General features: G+C 42.3%; 1 protein-coding gene across 4 annotated transcripts in view; it reads left to right on the forward strand.

The window, feature by feature from the left end:
* LOC105490957 (enhancer of mRNA decapping 3) overlaps nucleotides 1-17,548 on the forward strand; it is a 61,458-nt gene that overhangs the window by 15,920 nt on the left and 27,990 nt on the right. For 3 of the 4 annotated variants that reach the window (XM_011756979.3, XM_011756982.3, XM_011756980.3), the window contains 2 exons: nucleotides 4,685-4,866; nucleotides 7,717-8,036. In XM_011756979.3, coding sequence (XP_011755281.1) covers nucleotides 4,703-4,866; nucleotides 7,717-8,036 — 484 coding nt within the window. In that variant the 5' untranslated portion in view covers nucleotides 4,685-4,702. Of the gene's footprint in view, nucleotides 1-2,521; nucleotides 2,605-4,684; nucleotides 4,867-7,716; nucleotides 8,037-17,548 lie in introns of those variants that run through there. The other variant, XM_024795787.2, reaches the window with a different exon arrangement.

The following is a 17,548-nucleotide window of genomic DNA, read 5'->3' on the forward strand; positions in this document are numbered from 1 at the left end:
TCTTTTTTTTAATTTTTATTTTTGAGACAGAGTCTTGCTCTGTCACCTGGGCTAGAATGCAGTGGTGTGATCTTTGCTCACTGCAACCTCCCCTTCTGGGTTCAAGCCATTCTCCTGCCTCTGCCTCTTGAGTAGCTGGGATTACAGGTGTGTACCACCACACCTGGCTAATTATTTTGTTGTTGTTATTTTTAGTAGCCATGGGGTTTCGCCATGTTGACCAGGCTGGTCTTGAACTCCTGAACTCAAGTGATCTACCGTCCTGAGCCTCCCAAAGTGCTGGGATTACAGGTGTGAGCCACTGTGCCCAGCCTTTTTTTTTTTTTTTTTTTTGAGACGGAGTGTTGCTCTGTTGCCCAAGCTGGAGTGCGGTGGTGTGATCTTGGGTCACTGCAACCTCTGCCTCCTGGATTCAAGTGATTCTCCTGCCTCAGCCTCCTGAGTAGCTGGGATTACAGGTGTGTGCCAGCACGCCTGGCTAGTTTTTGTATTTTTAGTAGAGAGGGGGTTTCACGATGTTGGCCAGGCTGGTCACAAACTGCTGACCTCAAGTGATCCACCTGCCTCAGTCTCCCAAAGTGCTTGGATTACAGGCGTGAGCCATTGTGTCCAGCCTCATTCTCCTGTGTTTTCTTTTTTTTTTTTTTTTTTTTTTTTTGAGACGGAGTCTTACTCTGTCGCCCAGGCTGGAGTGCAGTGGCCGGATCTCAGCTCACTGCAAGCTCCGCCTCCCGGGTTTACGCCTTTCTCCTGCCTCAGCCTCCCAAGTAGCTGGGACTACAGGCGCCCACCACCTCGCCCGGCTAGTTTTTTGTATTTTTTAGTAGAGACGGGGGTTTCACTGTGTTAGCCAGGGTGGTCTCGATCTCCTGACCTCGTGATCCGCCCGTCTCGGCCTCCCAAAGTGCTGGGATTACAGGCTTGAGCCACCGCGCCCGGCTATGAGATTGACATTATTTTTTTCTTAAAATATTTGATAAAATTAACTAGTAAAGCTATCTAGTTCAGACTTGGTTAAAAAGAAAAACCGCCAGTAAAGCCATCTAGGCCTGGATTTTTCTTTGTAAGAAGGTTTTAAGTTACATAATCAGTTTGTTTTTTTCTATTAAATAGACTTTATTTTTTAGAGCAGTTTCAGTTTCAGGGGAAAATTGAGCCCAAAGTACGGAGGGTTCCCATATATCTCACTGTTGCCCCCCAGTAAGCCATCTCTGCTGTCAACACCACCACAGTTGTGTTCGTTACAATTGGTGAATCTACACTGATACATCATTGTCATCCAGAGTCCATAGTTAACATTAGGGTTCACTCTTGGTGTTGTACATTCTGTGAGTTTTGAAGTGACACGTGTCTACCATTATAGCATCAAACAGAATAGTTTCACTGCCCTAAAAATTCTCTTGTGTTCTGCCTATTCACCTCCCACCCCCACCCCACCAGCCACTGGTGTCCACTGCTCCTTTTACTGTCTCCATAGTTTTGCCTTTTCCAGAAAACCTTGTAGCTGGAATCATAGTATGTATGTATCCATTTCACTTTGGCTTCTTTCACTTAGCAATGTGCTCTTAAGTTTCCTCCATGTCTTTTCATGGCTTGATAGCTCATTTCTTTTTTGTGCTGAATCATATTCTATTGTCTGGATGTGCCATAGTTCATTCATCCATTCATCTACTGAAGGATGTCTTGATTGCTTCCAAATTTGAGCAGTTTTGAATAAAGCTGCTGTAAACATCCACGTGCAGATTTATGGTGGACGTAAATTTTCAGTTCATCTGGGTAAATACCAAGGAGAGTGATTGCTGGATCAGATGGTATATTTAGTTTTGTGAGAAACTACCTTATTAATATGCATATGCAGGCTAGGCGCGGTGGCTCATGCCTGTAAACCCATCTCTTAGGAGGCTGAGGCAGGCGGATCACTTGAGGTCAGGAGTTTGAGACCAGCCTGGGCAACATGGTGAAACCCCGTCTCTACGGAAAAAAAAAAAAAAAAAAAAATTAGCTTGGTGTGTGGTGGCACGTACCTGTAGTTCCAATTATTTGGAAGGCTGAGGCAGGAGAATTGCTTGAACCTGGGAGGCAGAGGCTGCAATGAGCTGAGATCGTGCCACTGCACTCCAGCCTGGGCGGTAGAGCGAGACTCAGTCTCAAAATAAATAAGTAAATAAATAAAAGAGGCCGGGCACAGTGGCTCACGCCTGTAATCCCAGCACTTTGGGAGACTGAGGCAGGTGGATCACAAGGTCAGGAGTTCGAGACCAGCCTGACCAACATGGTGAAACCCCATCTCTACTAAAAATACAAAAATTAGCCAGGCGTGGTGGTGCATGCCTGTAATCCCAGCTACTCAGGAGGTTGAGGCAGGAGAACTGCTTGAACCTGGGAGGTGGAGGTTGCAGTGAGCCAAGATTGTGCCACTGTGTTCTAGCCTGGGCAACAGAGTGAGACTCCATCTCAAAAAAAAAAGAAAGAAAAAAAAATGCATACTCATCATTGGCTGCATCATTTTGCGTTCCTGTCAGCAATGAATGATGGTTTTTGTTGCTCCACATCCTCATCAGCATTTGGTGTTGCCAGTGTTTTGGATTTTGGCCATTCTGACAGGTGTGTAGTAGCATCTCATTGTTGTTTTAATTTCCATTAATTCCCTAATGATGTGATGTAGAGCATCTTTTCATATGCTTGCCTGCCATGTCCATGTCTTCTTTAGTGAAGTATCCTTTCGGGTCTCTTGCTCATTTTTTCATCAGGTTGTTCATTTTCTTATTGTTGAGTTTTAAGAGTTTTTGGTATGTTATGGATAACAGATCTTTATCAAATATGTCTTTTAGCAAATATTTTCTCTTAGTTTGTGTCTTGTCTTATTCTCTTGATAAATTCAGTTTTTAAAAGAGACATGCAGCTACTCAGATTTTTTATTTCTTGTATCAGTTTTGGTAACTTTTGTCTAAGAATTTCCCCATTTCGTCTAGTTGTCAGATTTACTGGTGTAAGGTTATTTTTAATGTCTGTGATGTCTCTTTGTTCATTTCTGATATTAATAAAATGTGTTTATCTTTTTTCTTTATTAGGCATTTACCAACTTGTTTAATATTTTCAAAGAGCTAATTTTTGTTTTATTTTTCTTAGTTGTTTCTTGTGTCACTGGTTTCTGCTCTTGATTTCCTTTCTATAACAGCAGGTTAATCTGTTCTTTTTTTACTAATACTTAAGATGGAATCTCAGATAACTGATTTTAGACCTTTCTTTCCTAATACAAGCACTTAAAGTTATACATTCCCCCTTTTACGCACTGTATTAAGCACATCATACAAAAGTTGATATTGTGTTTTCATTATCATTGAGTTCAAACCATTTTCTGACTGCCCTTTTGATTTCTTTTACCCATAGGTTATTTGGAAATGTCTTGCTTAATTTCCAGATATTTGGGAATATTCTAAATATCTATTTTTATCAATTTCAAATTTAATTCTGTTGTGGGTAGAGAATATATTTTATGTGATCTCAGTCTTTTTAACTTTATTCATACTTGTTTAAGGCCCAACATATATGCGTGAACATTCTGTATAGACTTGAAAAGGATATATATTCTGTAGTTGTTAGGTTTAGTGTTATGTAGTACCTTCAATTGGCTTTAAAAATTTTTTTAGGCCAAGCGCAGTGGTTCATGTCTGTAATTCCAGCACTTTGGAAGGCCGAGGTGGGGGGATTGCTTCAGGCCAGGAGTTTGAGACTGCCTGGGCAACATAGCAAGACCTTGTCTCTACAAAAAAATTTAAATTAGCTGGGATTGGTAGCATAGGACTCTAGTCGTAGCTACTCAGGAGGCTGAGGTGGGAGGATTGATTGGTTGGGCCTGGGAGGTTGAGGCTGCAGTGAGCTATGATGGCACCACTGCACTCCAGGCTAGGTAACAGAGTGAGACTCTGTGTAAAAAAAAAAAAAAAAAAAAAAGCCAGACGCAGTGGCTCACTCCTGTAATCCCAGCCCTTTGGGAGGCCGAGGCAGGCAGATCACCTGAGGTCGGGAGTTTTAGACCAGCCTGACCAACATGGAGAAACTCCGTCTCTACTAAAAATAAAAATACAAAATTTGCCGGGTGTGGTGACCCATGGCTGTGATCCCAGCTACTTGGGAGGCTGAGGCAGGAGAATCGCTTGAACCCGGGAGGCAGAGGTTGTGTTGAGCCGAGATCGCGCCATTGCTCTCCAGCCTGGGCAACAACAGTGAAACTCCGTTTCAAAAAAAAAACAGAACAAAAGGCAACTACCCAGAATTTATTATTATTATCAGCAACAGTGGCATTACCAGTATTTGTTTTTTTAGTATATTATTTCTCAGTAACATACTCTCTTTGAAAGCATTTTGGCAGCAGATTTATTAAAACACAATATAAACAGATTATAGTTTGTGTGATTTGATGTGTAATAAATATTATCTTTATCCAATGTATGTGCTTTAAAGCAATTGTAAGATCTTTATATGTATTAAATAATATTACTTATTAATATGTATACTCCTGAAAAAGTTTTTTAATTTTTTCATGGTTTATTACCTTAGTTAACAATGTGATAGAATATGTTTTATTAACCAACACTTGGTACAGAGCCTGATGTATTTGCTGAATTTAATTAAAAGTTTGTCTTTTCACCAAGGCATACTGAATAGTTCCTTCTCTTCACAGTGGTCTCACATCTGAAACATGGCTGCAGATTGGCTGGGAAGTATTGTGTCCATCAATTGTGGAGATAGCTTGGGTGTCTATCAGGGAAGAGTGTCAGCTGTGGATCAGGTCAGCCAGACCATTTCTCTCACCCGGCCTTTCCATAATGGAGTGAAGTGTCTTGTTCCAGAAGTCACCTTCAGGTGAGTGTCCCGACTGACTCTTCTGAATCCAATCTGGTGGTCTGTGGAGCTTGAACCTAGGTCTGATTGCTAGCATTCTCTTGGCATATGGCCGCTTTTTGTATTTTTAGTAGAGATGGGGTTTCACCATGTTGGCCAGGCTGGTCTCGAACTACTGGCCTCAAGTGATCTGCCCGTCATGGCCTCCCAAAGTGCTGGGATTTCAGGTGTGAACCACCATGCCCGGCCTATACTGTTTATTTCCTCTCTGCATTCCGATATTCATTCCTTGGCCTCCCCTGTATTAAAAACAACCTTCTCCCTTAGACCTTGCGTTTGCCACTAGGTATTGTGTCATTTCCCTTCCCTTGAACCCATCATCCTTGTCAGAGCTGAATAGTCTGCTTTCTCTATATTTTGTGGCTTCATTCTCTAGACCCTCTTTACCCTACCATTATCTTTTTTTCTAACTTTATCATCTTGCTGAATTAGCTTTTGCCAAGGTTACAAATAACCTAATGGCCAAATTGACTGACAGTATCTCAATCCCAATCTGATTTGAATGCTCCCTCATGGCTGTAGTGGCTTATGACTGTAATTCCAGCACTTTGGGAGGCCAAGGCAGGAGAATCACTTGAGCCCAGGATTTCAAAACTGGCTGGTCAACATAGTGAGACCTCATCTTTACAAAAGAAAATTTTAAAAGCTTAGCTGAGCGTGGTGGCATGTGCCTGTAATCCTAGCTACTCCTGAGGCTGAGATAGGAAGATCACTTGAGCCTAGGAGTTGGAGGTCGCAGTGAGCCATGATAGCACCACTGCACTGCAGCCTGGGTGATAGAACAAGACCCTGTCTCTAAAAAAATAAATAAAAATACAATGCTCCCTAACTTTTTTTTTTTTTTTTTTTTTTTGAGATGGAGTCTCACTCTGTTTCCCAGGCTGGAGTGCAGTGGCATGATCTCAACTCACTGCAACCTCCGCCTCCCGGGTTCCAGCAATTCTCCCACCTCAGCCTCCAGAGTAACTAGGATTACAGGCGCTTGCCACCACGCCCGGCTAATTTTTTGTATTTTTAGTAGAGATTGGGTTTCACCATGTTAGCCAGGCTGGTCTCGAACTCCTGACCTGAAGTGATCCGCCCACCTCGGCCTCCCAAAGTGCTGGGATTACAGGCGTGAGCCACCGCGCCCAGCCAGTGCTCCCTAACTTCTGAAGTGCAGTATTCTCCTTTAGTTTCCCTGTCACTTCTGGTTTTACTTTGCATGTATTCCACATATTCCTCCATTCCTTTACTTTTATGTTCCTTTTCTTCTTCTCACCTGTTAAGATTGAATTACTCAGCATTTTATCTTTGGTTCTTTTCTCAGCTTTTATTCTCTAGACAATCTCATGTGTACCTTATACATTAATGAGACCTGAAATCTTTAACTTAGGCCCGTTATGAGACAGACACGTCATCTGCTGGTCATTTCCATTGGATATCCCACAAGGTATCTTAAATGCAAGATTTTCGGAGCTAATCTTGTTATGTCTTCCTGTAGATTTCTTTTTCCAAGGGCATACCCATTATTTATGATTAATAACACCTTTCCCCCACGTTAGAAACTTAGGAGTCATAATAAACTCTTTTTTCTCTTTAATCCTCGTGTTCACTTACTTGCCAAAATCCTATGGATTTGAAATGTCTCTTGATCCCTTCTCCCTTTTCCCTTTGCAATTACCACTTGCTTGGTTCATCCCCTCTTATTTCTTGCTTGGTCTTCTAACTGGTACCACTGCCTCTTGTTTCTTCTCCTTCCCTATAGCCACCGGGAAAATCCATTGTGATCATGATGTGGTCCCTGGTTACCTCTGCAGCCTTACTTCCTGATAGCCTTCCACAAGCATCCTTCCCTTTAATATCACCATAACATTTGCAGTTTCTCACATAGGCCATATTTTCTACATTTCCTTAGTCTCTGAGTCCCTACCTGAGATGCCTTTCTCCCTACTGTTCTTTGCTTAGCCTCTCCTTCTGCCTGTCCTGGCCAGATTTAGCTTAAGTATTACATTCATCTCCACCAGACTAACTTAAATATTTTGCTTTTAGGCTCTCTAGTCTCCTATGCACACCCCTGTCATAACATTTAACACTTAAAAATTTTTTTTTTTTTTTTAGACAGAGTCTCACTTTGTTGCCCAGGCTGGAGTGCAGTGGTGCACTCTGCTCACTGTAACCTTTGGCTCCCAGGGTGAAACGATTCTCATGCCTCAGCCTCCTGGGTAGCTAGGATTACAGGTGTGCACCATCACACCCAACTAATTGTTTCTATTTTTAGTAGAGACAGGGTTTTGCCATGTTGACCAGGCTGGTCTCGAATGCCTCAAGTGATTCGTCTGCCTCGGCCTTCCAGAGTGCTGGGATTATAGGCATGAGCCATTGTGCCCAGCCCGTGTAACACTTTTGATTGAATATGTACTTGTCTTTTCTACTGATCAGACTGAGTTCCTGTGGTCACATAGTGGTTTTCATCTCTATATACCAGATCAAAATAGTTCCTAGTGGAGGGCTTACCATATAGTATTTTATATTTATGCCTGTTGAATGAGCAAGGGAGTGAATGAATGAAAAAAAAGCCATTAAACATTGTGGGAATGTAAGATTAATATAGTTTTGTTGTTATCAATAGCCTCTTTTTAAAGGCCAGCATTGTGTCACTTGGACAGTTGGTGGCTGACCCCTGTCCTTAAGCACACAGCCCCCTTTCCTAGCCTCTGATAACTCATTAAAATGCAGTCCTGCAAAGGGGTAGCTGTTTGCTAATGAACTCAGTTTCATCATTCTTACCACTATTATAATTTTGAGACTTGGCTTTTTTGTGTATTTCAGGGCAGGTGACATTACGGAGTTAAAAATTCTGGAGATACCAGGACCTGGAGGCAACCAACATTTTGGAGACGTTCATCAGACAGAATTAGGCCCTTCTGGTGTTGGCTGCCAAGTGGGCATCAGTCAGAATGGCACAGGCAAGTTGGTCAAGAAGCCAACCTCTTCCAGCAGTGCCCCTCAGAATATCCCTAAGAGGACAGATGTGAAGAGCCAGGATGTTGCCGTTTCCCCCCAGCAGCAACAGTGTTCAAAGAGCTATGTCGACAGGCACATGGAATCCTTGAGTCAGTCCAAAAGTTTCCGTCGTCGGCACAACTCCTGTAAGTAGGGTCAAGTTGATACTTCTTCTCAATCTAGTGTTTCAGGGCTACAAGCTATAAGCACTGCTGCTCTTTAAATAAATCCTTTATTACTCCAATAAAATGGATGCTGGCTGAGCTTCGCAAAAATACAACATGGTTCTCTTCCTCCAGGCCTAGTTCCTCAAGATGTTAAGGGAAAGGAAATAAGGTGTTAGGGATGCCTGTGAGCTTCCTGCCCTCTCTTACCACTTCCTTCGGGAAAAGTCTGCCCAGAGTTTACTGAGACTAACAGTGATGTTTTAAATCCAGTAAGTACTGGGTGTGGTGACATACATCTGTAGTCCCAGCTACTTGAGAGGTTGAGGCAGGAGGATTGTTTGAGCTCAGTTCAAGGCTAGTCTGGGCAAAATAGCAAGATTCTGTCTCTAAAAAAGGGAAAAAAACCCTTAAATCCTCTTACTGATGTTGGTAGTAGTGTCTGAGTTGAACCTGCACTTGGGCTGTTCCAGAGGATTCTTGAGTAACTTCTCTTTCTGTGATTTGAGACTCATCCTCAGAAAAGAGGAGAGGACTGATCCAAACATCTCTGTGATCTTTCATTTTCTAGCAGAGTGACAATTTTTAATTTGCTGTATTTGTTCCTACTGACACATCAAGAAGAATGTGTATTGGTCTGTGTTGCTGCCCAGTTTTGTTTGATACTAACCCATTATTAAATGCCATTTGCTGATTATAAAACCATAGCTGTGGCCAGGCACGGTGGCTCACACCTGTAATCCTAGCACTTTGGGCGGGCAGATCACCTGAGGTCAGGCGTTTGAGGCCAGCCTGGCCAACATGGTGAAACCTCGTCTCTGCTAAAAATACAAAAATTAGCTGGGCGTGGAGGCACATGCTTGTAATCTCAGCTACTTTGGAGGTTGAGGCAGGAGAATCCCTTGAACCCAGGAGGCAGAGGTTGCAGTGAGCTGAGATTGTGCCACTCCAGCCTGGGCGATAGAGCAAGACTCTGTCTCAAAAATAAAATAAATAATATAAAATGAAACCATAGTTGTGTTAGTGGTATGGTGGTGAGCATAGCTGCGTTCCAAAACCATAGTTAATTCACTAGAACTGTTCTTCTCCAACGTATTTACTAGAATAATGTTACGATAGTGAATCATAACATTCACTGGAATCTGTTATGCTTCTTAAATTAATATGAATGTTGTTTTAAAAAATTATTTCCAAATGGCAAACTATTCTCATTTTACTTAGATGGCTTTGTACTCAGAGATGGTAGCAGAATGTATTAGAAACTTTAAGTGAGAGACTGGGTGCAGTGGCTCACACCTGTAACCCCAACACTTCAGGAGGCTGAGGCAGGCGGATCGCTTGAGCCCCGGAGTTCGAGACCAGCCTGAGCAACATGGCAAAACCCCATCTCTACGAAAAGAAAATACAAAAAAATTAGCTGGGCATGGCGGCGTGCACCCGTGGTCCCAGCTACTCAGGAGGCTGAGGTGGAAGGATGGCTTGAGCCAGGGAGGCGGAGGTTGTGATTAGCCAAGATCATGCCACTGCACTTCAGCCTGGGTGACAGAGTGAGACTCTGTCTCAAAACGAACAACCAAAAGAAATTTTAAATGAGTATTCATTAACTCATTTAAAATTATAAGCTAGAGTCATGCTATGGCATTACCTTCTAAAAGGCACAATTTAGAGTGAGTTATGTCTCTCTAGACCCCACTCAGAAAGTTTATTACATAAAATTCCAGATACTTCTTGCTACCATTGTTGCTCCTCACACTGTGGTCCTGGTGGCATTGTAGTAAGGTTTTAGTGTGCTGGGTGAATTCTGTTAATAGCTTGTGGTGTGACACCTGTGTCAGGGGCCAACATTTTTTTTTGAGATGGAGTCTCACTCTGTTGCCCAGGCTGAAGTGCAGTGGTGTGATCTCAGCTCACTGCAACCTCCACTTCCCGTGTTCAGGTGATTCTCCTGCCTCAGCCTCCCTAGGAGCTGGTACTACAGGCACTTGCTGCCATGCCCGGCTAGTTTTGTTTTCTTTTTTTTTTTTCTGAGATGGAGTTTCGCTCTTGTTGCTCAGGCTGGAGTGCAATGGCACGATCTCGGCTCGCAGCAACCTCCGCCTCCTGGGTTCAAATGATTCTCCTGCCTCTGCCTCCCGAGTAGCTGGGATTACAGGCATGCGCTACCACGTCTGGCTAATTTTGTATTTTTAATAGAGATGGGGCTCCATGTTGGTCAGGCTGGTCTCAAACTCCCGACCTCAGGTGATCCGCCCACCTCGGCCTCCCAAAGTGCTGAGATTACAGGTATGAGCCACCGTACCAGGCTCCCTGGCTAATTTTTGTATTTTTAGTAGAGATGGGGTTTTGCCATGTTGCCTAAGCTAATTTCGAACTCCTGACCTCAGGTGGTCCGCCTGCCTCGGCCTCCAAAAGTGCTGGGATTACAGGTGTGAGCCACCGTGCCTGGCCTAAAAAAATTTTTTAATGTATGTAATGTACAGTTTCAAGGTAGTTTCCTTTGGTGCATAAGAAACAACTATCTGAAATGATGATGTTTGCAAATATGAGACTGAAATTCACTTGTGAGTTCTGTATCTTTAGAAAAATTGTAGAATACTTGGATAGAAAATTATTCTTTCCATTTGGACTTTAACCTTCTCTATTTTGCTTGCATTCTATTCTGTTCTGTTCTGTTCTGTTCTGTTCTGTTCTGTTCTGTTCTGTTCTGTTCTATTCTATTCTATTCTATTCTATTCTATTCTATTCTATTCTGTTGAGATAGGGTCTTGCCTTGACACTCAGGCTGGAATGCAGTGATACGATCACAGCTCACTACAACCTTGAACTCCTGGGCTCAAACAATCCTCCCACCTCAGCCTCCTAAGTAGCTGGGACTACAGATGTGTGCCACCATGCCTGGCTAGTTTTTTTATTTTTAGTAGAGATAAGGTCTCACTATGTTGCCCAGTCTGAAAATCTTTTTTCTTTTACCAGAAATTGTTGATTTGTTAGAAGTTCATATAGGCAGTTTATAATCTTCCATGCACTTGAAGATGACCCTTATTAGCAATTCGTATTATTTTTTCCTACAGATTTTTCTCCCTGTTATTAACATCTTACATTGGTATGGTACATTTGTTATGATTATTGAACCGGTGTTGATGCATTATCATTAAACAAAGTCCATATTTTATTCAGATTGCCTTAGTTTTTACCTGATGCCCTTGTTCCAGGATCCTGTCCAGTATATCACATCACATTTGGTAGTCATGTCTCTGCTTGGCTCTTACAGTTTCTCAGACCTTCCTTGTTTTTGATGACCTAGACATTTTGATGAATACTGGTCAGGTATTTTGTAGAATGTCCCTCACTTGGTAGTTGATGTTTTTCTCATGATTAGACTGGGGTTATATGTTTGGGGGTGGAAGACAACAGAGGTAAAGTACCATTTTCATCACTTTGTGTCAAGTGTATATATTGTCACTATGGTTTATAACTTTTGATGTTCACCTTGATACCTGGCTAAAGTAGTATATATCTAGTTTCTCCTCTGTAAAGTGACTCTTCCCCGTTGCATATGTACTCTTTGGAAGGAAATTATGTGCAGCCCACACCCAGGGAGTGAGGAGTTGTGTTCCCTCTCCTTGAGGACACAGCGTCTTCAGACATTACTTGAAATTCTTTTATTCCAGAGATTCCTCTCTTCTCCCCCATTTGTTTATGTGTTCAGTCATTTATTTATATCAGCATGTACTCATGGGTATTTATTTTATACTTTGGCTTATAATTCAATATTACTTTATTTTGTTACTCAAATTATTTCAGTTTTAGCTAGTCTCCAATCTTTCACTTGGATCTCATGTCCCTTTGACATACTCCAGTGGAATTTTTTTGTTTTTGTTTTTGTTTTTAGTACTTAGGTAGTTTCTGACACTGAAAGATGCTTGTTACTGCCACTACTGCTGCTGTTGCTGCTCCTCCTCCTCCTCTTCCTCCTCTTCCTCCTCTTCCTCCTCCTCTCTCCCCCTCCCTCCCGCCCCTCCTCCCCAATTCTCCTTTCTTCCTTCTTCACTAGGTATGCTCATTGCTCTTGGGTGTCACCCTTATAGCTGACAGCAAGAAAATATGTGTATATACTTCTCTGCAGAGTTCACAGAAGAGAAAATATATATGTGTATATTTAACCAGTATATATATGTATTTATATATTTCTATATGTAACTATATTTTACTATACTAAGAATGAGTTCATACTGATGTCTCCAACTTTAATCCATTACCACATGGATCCTTCTAGTCTTCTCCTTTTGCTTGTCTGTTACTTCTCACTCCAACAGCGAGAAACCTGTCTGCTATTGTCATTCATTCTTTACATAATTATTCAATTCCAGTATACATGTATAGTGGTGTCAGAATTATTAACTCGTATCCCCATTCCTGTGGGAGACTGTCAAATAGAATATGGCACTTGCGTACCATTTCTTTTGCCTTTCATCTGACTCCATTCATTTCTAGAGTTATTTAGGTCTCCCATTTCCTTCATTGACTTGTTTCATATATTCATATTACAGTTAATTTGTTTTGTCACATTCTGCATTCCATCCTGGGGTCTCCTAACCTCTTAAATGATTTTTTAAAATTTGCATACACTAAGGCTCACTCTTTGTGCTGTAAAGCTCTGTGGGTTTTGACAAATACAGCATCGTGTATCTGTCGTTACAGTGTTAAACAGAATAGTGCATTGTCCTAAACAATCTCTTGTGCCTCACCTGTTCAGCTGTCCCCACTTCCCCCTGGCAACTACTGATTTTTTTATTATCCCATCTCTGCAGTTTTGCATTTTCCAGAATATCGCATAATTAAAATTATACAGTATATTGCCCTTTCAGACTGGCTTCTTTCACTTAGCAAGATGCATTTAAGATTCATTCATGTCTTTTTGTGGCTTGATAGCTCATTTCTTTAATTGATGGATAACGTTCCATTGTGTGGATGTATCAGTTCCATTCACCTATTGCAGGGCATCTTGGTGGCTTCCAGGTTTTGGTTATTCTGCTTTTGCTGTTTTGTCAGTTTCCTTTTTCTAGATTGTTAACTGTACATAAGTAAGGTAAAGAGATCGTAGGGCAGTAAAATGTTACTATTTTTCAAGGAACTTATTTAGAATCCAGATTAGTTTGGAAAATGTTTGTGGCCTGGGAATTTGGTAATGAGACATGGCTCAGAATAGGTTGCTGAAAGAAGGTAGAGTTATAATTATTTTTCCACTCATTGAGCCCTGTAAGTAGAAAGGTCTGCCTTAGAATTTTCTCCAGTTTATGTACATTGACGTTGAGACTAGTAGATTGATGAAGCTATATAAATATCTGTCGGCCGGGTGTGGTGGCTCACACCTGTAATCTTAACACTTTGGGAGGCCAGGATTGGCAGGTTGCTTGAGCTCAGGAGTTTGAGACTAGCCTGGGCAACATGGTGAAACCCTGTCTCTGCAAAAATACAAAAAATAGCTGGGTGTGGTGGCGGGCGCCCGTAATGCCAGTTACTCAGGAGGCTGAGGCATAAGAATTGCCTGAACCTGGGAGGTGGAGGTTGCAGTAAGCTGAGATTGTGCCACTGCCCTCCAGCCTGGGCAACAAAGCAAAACTCTGTCTCAGGAAAAAAAAAAAAAAAGAAAAGAAAGAAGGAAATGTAATCTGTCTTCATTTCTGGCTTTTAAGTGTTCTTTCAGGATTGCAATAAGGAGTTGAGGAATTTGTTGGTTTATAATAGTTACCTAATCCAACATTGATAATTTAGCACAAGCAGATTTTAATCTCTTCTCTTGGGGTGGGAGTGGGTTTAAAGAATCATATAAAGAATAGTTTTTCTGTGACCATTCAGAATGTTTGTCAAATAGATATAACATCAGTCCTAGGGAGCAGAGGGAAACCAAGCCTTGTTTAGGATGCAGCTCTGTGTATGGGTATAATTCATATTTATCAAATCCCATGTCACAGTTAAAAATGGTGACCATGAGGGGCAGATGAAAGGCATCCCTCTCTGAAATCTTAGTCTATGAACTTGAATAGTCATTGGTAACATGCATTTGAATAAAAATTTAACAGTTAAGGCTCTTTTGCCTGTAGAACATGAAAGTAGGTAGCTGAGGCCGGGCATGGTGGCTCATGCCTCTAATCCCAGCACTTTGGGAGACTGAGGTGGGCGGATCACCTGAGATCAGGAGTTTGAGACCAGCCTGGCCAACATGATGAAGCCCTGTCTCTACTAAAAATACAAAAAATTAGCTGGGCCTGGTGGTACATGCCTGTAATCCCAGCTACTCGGGAGGCTGAGGCAGGAGAATTGCTTGAACCCAGGAGGTGGAGGCTGCAATGAGCCGAGATCGTGCCATTGCACTCCAGCCTGGGCAACAAGAGTGAAACTGCATCTCAAAACAAACGAAGTAGATAGCTGGCCTTTAGTTCATTTATATTTAGAGAGAGGTGGTCCTATAGGCACGACATTGCTTCTGTTTAGCGCTGATTTTCATTTTTCTCTTTGTTACTGGAGGTGGAGAGAAATGAGAAATGGTATTGAACCTTTTAAATGGAAAGAAGGTCAATATTATCTTGTTGCAATATGGTTGGGCTTTAACAGTCTGTTCATTTTAACAGTCATCCCGCCACCTGAGGCAGGAAGTGAATTTTGCCAAGTTTTCATGGTCCTAGTGAGGTCTTCTTGACTTTTAAACTTCCTTGGATGTGCTTCATATATCTAATAGGCTTGAAAACCCAAGGCCTAGAATTTGAGAGTTAAGAAGAAGGTCCCATATATTCTCAGGCACCTTCTCATGATGCCTGTTGAATCTGGCAGTAAAACATTTGTAGTTTAACTTTCAAGTACCCTTTAGTGTGGTAAGTGCAGGACAAAGTTCCCCCTTACAGTGTGTGTGTGACAAAAACCAATAAATAAGTGGCATTGAGGGTTACACAACAATGGGTTTGTTACAGGTTGTCCTGGCCAAAGGGCCTCTGTGCCAAAGGCTGGCAGAAAAACGGCACAGGAAGGCGGCCAGCCTGCAGTCTTTTTTTTTTTTTTTTTTTTTGGAGACGTAGTCTGGCTCTGTCACCCAGGCTGGAGTGCAGTGGCACAATCTCGGCTCACTGCAAGCTCCGCCTCCCGGGTTCAAGCCATTCTCCTGCCTCAGCCTCCCGAGTAACTGGGACTACAGGCGCCTGCCACCACGCCTGGCTAATTTTTTTGTATTTTTAGTAGAGACGGGGTTTCACCGTGTTAACTAGGATGGTCTTGATCTCCTGACCTCGTGATCCACCCGCCTTGGCCTCCCAAAGTGTTGGGATTACAGGCGTGAGCCACCGCGCCCGACCCCTGCAGTCTTAATACTTGCATGGCCCTTGTAATTGAAAGGTAAAGAAATCTGGGAAGACTGTTTATCTTTTCCAATGGAAGTGTTTTTCTCTTGCAGTGGCCAAAGGCCAGTTTAATGCAGAGCCAGGCCCTTTGGGCTGAGTTAGCCAAGTACTGAGACAGCTTATTCACTCAGGACTTCGTAATATTTGTATTAAAGTAAGAGGAAAGGGAAGAATAAGAGACAACTGAGCACATTAGCCTGCCTTGCATTTATTTTATATTCTCTTACTGACCTGTGATGTCAGTATTTCCTCTTGGGAAATGTTTTTCACACTCCACTTTCCTGACAGTGTTTAAAACATAGCTGGTCCTTCGTGTCTATGTCTCGAATCAATCAACTCTGCATTTAGAGGAGTACAGGAAAACATCTGAAACCTTCTACATACACATCTCTGGGTTTTGTTGTAAGTTATGTTTGTAGAATCCTACAGCTGAGCCAAAAAACGGTGACCAGTGCCCAGCATCATTAGGGCAGAATTAGGGCATCTCCCATTGTGAACCCTATTAGTCTTTATAGTGGGGCACTTTGTCAACATGCTTTGAGCGAACTTTACAGCTAGTCATGTTTGTTTTCTTTACTTTTCTACTTTGCATTTCAGTAGCTCCTCCTCATGTGGCATGATATGAAGTGGGTACTATTTTTTAGCTTTTTATTTTTATTTTTTATTTTTTGAAACTGAGCAAAAGTTTTCTTTCTACGCTGCACTCTCTCCCCCCAAATAAAGGTTGGGTATCTCTTATGCAAAATGCTAGGGAGCAGAAGTGTTTCAGATTTTGGATTATTTAAAAAGTATTTCGGAGTATTTCTGGAATACATACCAGTTGAGCATCCCTAATCCAGAAATCCAAAATGCTCCAATCAGCATTTTCTTTGAACACCACGTTGGCACTCAGAAATTTTTGGATTTTGGATGTTTGGATTAGGGATGCGCAGCTTGTGCTTTCAAACATTCATATTGGTGTTCAGTGGTTAGTGCACTGTTTAGGGCTAACAAATACTGCGCTAGTGGTTAGAGAAGCAACTCGTGCTTTTCTTTTTCTTTTTCTTTATGTTTTATTTTATTTTATTTTTTTGAGACAGAGTCTTGCTCTGTCACCCAGGCTGGAGTGCAGTGGCGCAATTTCGGCTGACTGCAACCTCTGCCTCCCGGTTTCAAGTGATTCTCCTGCCTCAGCCTCTGGAGTAGCTGGGATTACAGGCATGTGCCACCACGCCCAGCTAATTTTTGTATTTTTAGTAGAGACAGGTTTCCCCATGTTGGCCAGGTTGGTCTCAAACTCCTGAGCTCAGGCGATCCACCCACCTTGGCCTCCCACAGTGCTGGGATTACAGGTGTGAGCCACCTTGCCAGGCCAGCTCATGCTTTTCAAACTTTAGTTCCAGGATAACTGACCTTCTAACAGTGTCATTTGGGAAGTCTGACCTGCCTTCAGAGTATTTGGGTCTTTGGATTCTAGATTCTTTCCTGTTTTCTCCTATGACTGTTTTTGTGCCTCTACCTGTTCCTCTTTAGCAGTATCTGTATCCTGTTTCCTCTGAGCTTTATTCTTGGTCACCTGGTTTCAGGAGCTTTGGGTTTTATCTGAATGGGAACGATTTCCCATTTTGCTTCCTTAACCCTGTCTTCTCCTTCATTGATCAACTGCTTATTTTCTTTTTTTTTTTTTTTTTTTTTTTTTTGAGACGGAGTCTGGCTCTGTCGCCCAGGCTGGAGTACAGTGGCCGGATCTCAGCTCACTGCAAGCTCCGCCTCCCGGGTTCACGCCATTCTCCTGCCTCAGCCTCCCGCGTAGCTGGGACTACAGGCGCCCGCCACCTCGCCCGGCTAATTTTTTTTTGTATTTTTTAGTAGAGACGGGGTTTCACTGGGTTATCCAGGATGGTCTCGATCTCCTGACCTCATGATCCGCCCGTCTCGGCCTCCCAAAGTGCTGGGATTACAGGCTTGAGCCACCGCGCCCGGCCTCAACTGCTTATTTTCATCAGTCATTGTAATAGTTCCAGGATAGTTCATTGTCAGTCATATTGGACATGACTGAACTTTTTCCACTGAAGCCCTTGCTTCATAACTCTTTTGTATTATATTATTGTCAACAACTTTATC

Source organism: Macaca nemestrina, chromosome 7, assembly GCF_043159975.1.
Source record: "Macaca nemestrina isolate mMacNem1 chromosome 7, mMacNem.hap1, whole genome shotgun sequence".
In the NCBI taxonomy this organism is placed as follows: Eukaryota; Metazoa; Chordata; class Mammalia; order Primates; family Cercopithecidae; genus Macaca; species Macaca nemestrina.